The 4,251-nt window shown below is 39.9% G+C and overlaps 1 protein-coding gene across 1 annotated transcript; it reads left to right on the top strand.

Annotated features, from left to right (window-relative positions):
• Window positions 1-344: 344 nt before the first annotated feature.
• On the top strand, window positions 345-3,808 carry LOC134572603 (peptidoglycan recognition protein 1-like). Its single transcript, XM_063431669.1, has 4 exons — window positions 345-393; window positions 814-1,015; window positions 3,028-3,146; window positions 3,490-3,808. Exons 1-4 carry the CDS (start codon window positions 345-347, stop codon window positions 3,666-3,668), a joined length of 549 nt encoding a protein of 182 aa, XP_063287739.1. The 3' UTR covers window positions 3,669-3,808.
• Window positions 3,809-4,251: the final 443 nt, after the last annotated feature.

Below are 4,251 nucleotides of genomic sequence, written 5' to 3'. Positions count from 1 at the left end.
ATAGGAACAGTTGTGTGAGTGTTGGTGGGGGATAGGACTGCATTGTGTGTTGGGAATGACATGGGTTGAAGTGTGTGTTGGGGGTAATAGTAGCTGTTGTGAGTTTCAGGGGCTGTTCTGTGCATTGGGAACATTTTAAAAATTATGTTTATTTCCCCCTCCGCTTACTTAGCTTGGACCTCCTAATACTTCTTCCTGCTGTTTTTTTTTTGTCTTAAATGGGTTATGAAAGAAGTAGTCTAGGTACATATGTGACTACACATGTATAGTGCAAACACTGAAAACGATTTTTGAACTTTAAATTATTCTGATTCCAGGTATCTGACGTGCAATCTGAAAACAACATGAAACTCCTTGTTATCCTTCTGTCGGCCTTCTGTGCCCTTACGCATGGTAAGTGCTTTAAATATATCACAGTTTAGTAGATAGGACAGGGAGTTAAACACTGTGAATGGGGTGTTAACCAGGAAATAGGTAAGAGATTCACTAAAACACAATGAGAAACGTCACTTTGTAACTGTCGTCTGTCGCCAATAGCATACAATTATGAGAGTAGCACAAAGCAAGAAGTATTGGTCGGTTAAAAGACACACAAGATGGTAAATGGGGTCAAGCAACACACAAGGAGGAAAGGAAGAATTAAGAGACTCGCAAAGGGTGAGTGTATATAGAGGCACAAAGATGGTTGAGCAATACACAGATAAAACATATTACAGTTCAGCGTGTAGTACCAACTTGCAGTTCCGCCTTGGTACCAAATAAAAGAGGTATGGTTCTTGAACTGAAGTCTCCTTTTCTCTCTATTTTAACCAGGATGTCCCACCATCATGTCCAAGTCAGCGTGGGGAGGAAAGGCTGCCAAATGCAGCAGTCGTTTAACTACTCCAGTCCCATATGTGATCATCCACCACACTGAGGGGGCATTTTGTTCCTCACAGTCTACATGTTCTGCTCAAGCCAGGAATATCCAGAATTATCACATGAGCAGTCGAGGCTGGTGTGACATTGGATACAAGTAAGCTGCTTAAAAAGAGAGGTCTTCAAAAAAAATCAAGTGGGTAGCTGGAAAACTTTGCAACTACAATGTCCTGAGTTTGAAGGTCAAGGGGGTAGAATTAAAAGATAGAATAGATAAAAGAAGACAATTGGCATGGGCATCCCCAGCCTTGGGCAGGAGCAGGAAAAATTCCCCCAGGAATTTGCCTTTCCTTTATTTTAAATGGTTACGATCATTCCCCTTCGCAAAAATGCATCTAGTAGAACAGATCTCTAATGCAAAACTTTCTCTATCTTCTGCTTGCTAAACCAGACCAATTAAATGAAGACTTCAAAGTATGGCTTCTTGATCCAGTGCATTCGTTCATTGAGGCAACATACTGCCAAGATATATTTATATAGCTCTGATGTCAAAATTAAAGATCCAGTGATTGGCTCATCTGGTCTCTCTGGGTGAGAAGATAGGAGAAAAATATGGGAGACTGTGTATTGAAAAGCTGGAGAAGCTGGAGAAGACATACAAGAAAATATTCCATCCCTAGATGGGTTTTCAGGCAGTATATAATACAAATAATCAGGACCACCATCAGAAATTGTGGGGCCCCTGACACAGCTCAAGGTCTGGGCCCCCTTGTGCCCACCTCCAAGCCCCGCTGACAGATATATACATACACACACACACACACACAGACATACATACATACAGACATATATACATAATGACAAACACACACACATACAGATAGACACACACAGACATACAGACATACTAACATACCGACACACACACAGACATACATACACAGACAGACATAGATACTGACATACACACAGACAGACATATACATACTGACATACACACACAAACATACATACTGACATACACACAGACAGACATACACGCAGACGACACACAGACAGACATATACATACTGACATACACACACAGACATACATACTGACATACACACACAGAAATACATACTGACATACACACAGACAGATATACACAGACAGACATACATACTGACACACACACATACATACATACAGACATACTGACATGCACACAGACTTAGATACATACTGACATACACACAGACATACATACATACTGACATACACAGACAGACATACATACTGACATACACACAGACAGGCTGACATAGACAGACAAACAGACATACATACTGACACACTGACATACACACAGACATATATACATACTGACATACGCACACAGACATACATGCTGACATACACACATACATACATACTGACACACACAGACATACATACAGACATACTGACATACACACAGACATATATACATACTGACATACACACACAGACATATATACATACTGACATACACACAGACATATATACATACTAACATACACACAGACATACATACTGACATACACACAGACATATATACATACTGAAATACACACAGACATACATACAGACATACACACACAGACATACATACTGACATACACACAGACATACATAATGACATACACACACAGACATACATACTGACATACACACAGACATACATACTGACATACACACAGACAGGTATATATACACACACACCTCATTTATCAGCCACCCTCCTCTTACCTTTAAGTTGCTGGAGGGTGGATGGGGATGATGGGAGTGGATGCCTCTGCCCTCTGGTGTCCTCTCCTCCGCTCTCCCTCTGCTCTGCCTCTCCCCCCGCGCGGAGTAAGCTGGGAGGAAGTGACCAGCAGCCCTTGCAGCCCTTGCAGTTTAGCCGCAAATTATTTTTTTTCAAAGGGGCCCGGTAGCGCAATTACCTAAATGCTTGGGCCACCTGATGGGCCCCAGTGCAGATGCACCTGCGGCAGTTTCACCACTCTACGTGGGGCCCGGGTGGCCAGGCCCCCAGGGCCACCGGGCCAGTGACAACCAGTATGGTTGTCACCCCCTGATGGCGGCCCTGCAAATAATGATATATACTTATATATTTTTTGTTTTTATACTCCCAAATTAAATTAGCTTTCTAGTTGGAGAAGATGGCCGTGTATATGAAGGACGTGGCTGGAGAAACCTCGAAGCTCATGCAAAATCGTTCAGCTCAGTTTCCATTGGAATTAGCTTTATTGGATCGTTCACTAGTAAGTTGGTACAATGGGGTATTGCCATACTATCACATTTGGGAAAAATTATTATAGAGTCTCCGTTTATCACGTATGTCTTTACTCTTTTCTGTCTCCACCTTTTTATACGTTTATAAAACATAACATGTATTTCTTCTAACACAGAAATGCTATTTATTTTGATTTCAGCAGAACAACCATTTTTATTGGTTTATTTCTAGCTATTTATGTCTTCAACTATCTCCTCATTTCCATTTTGAATTATCCTACCTATACTGATACTTTTTGATCTCAGTTTATATCCATCAACTTTTTGATCCCAGTTTATATACATTGTAACTTGTATTTTTTTTCCACCCAGAGCGCGCTCCCAGTGCTAGCGCCCTAAAGGCTGCTCAAAGTCTGATAAAGTGTGGAGTCTCGAAAGGTTATATCAAATCAGCTTATATTCTGAAGGGACATCGCAATGTAGGGAAGACAGATTGCCCTGGAGCCAAATTATACCAAATCATTCAAAAATGGCGTAATTTTAAGGCTTGAGACTCAAGCATTGTGCAATGAATTTATCTTGCTGTACTGCGTTATTTTTGTTTTGCTTTATATGTGTCACAATCATTGGAACAGTTTTAAAGTTGTATGTGCAGTTTCTATCATACTTGACATTATTTTACACCTGAAAACATTTTGCAGATATGCCATTTTGTGCCACACAGCTCCTTAAATGTGCAGAGAGCTTCAAACCAATAACACAAGACAGATACTTTCTGGGACATACTCACACATGTAAGCTTTAGTTTTTATGACATCTCTCAAAGAAGGGCAATACATAATGATACTCCATCTTAAAGAGTACACTCTATTCTCTCCTGTATCTCATTGAAATATAAAATGTTCAGCTTTTTCTACTAACAGCAAAAAATATTAATTTACTTTAATCCACATTGTGCTTTAATTTACTACAGAAATCTGCTTTTACAAGGAAATACTGCTGTAATAAAATATATATAATTTTATTTGTCTTTTTGCTATTTAACCCCTTAAGGACAGAGCTTCAGAAGCTTGACTTACGCTTAATGACACAAGCAATTTTTGCATTTTCTTGCTGTTTGCGTTCAACTGCAAT

This window comes from Pelobates fuscus, chromosome 9, assembly GCF_036172605.1.
Source record: "Pelobates fuscus isolate aPelFus1 chromosome 9, aPelFus1.pri, whole genome shotgun sequence".
NCBI classification, from domain to species: domain Eukaryota; kingdom Metazoa; phylum Chordata; class Amphibia; order Anura; family Pelobatidae; genus Pelobates; species Pelobates fuscus.
Note: the sequence above shows the minus strand (reverse complement) of the source record. Positions and strands in the feature narration are given on the sequence as shown.

What these genes read in the sequence shown, in the direction of transcription:
- LOC134572603 (XM_063431669.1), top strand. Translation starts at nt 345, where the DNA reads ATGAAACTCCTTGTTATCCTTCTGTCGGCCTTCTGTGCCCTTACGCAT. An exon ending in CTTCTGTGCCCTTACGCATG is followed by an intron (nt 394 to 813) that starts GTAAGTGCTTTA and finishes TATTTTAACCAG; the next exon opens with GATGTCCCACCATCATGTCC. An exon ending in CTTTATTGGATCGTTCACTA is followed by an intron (nt 3,147 to 3,489) that starts GTAAGTTGGTAC and finishes TTTTCCACCCAG; the next exon opens with AGCGCGCTCCCAGTGCTAGC.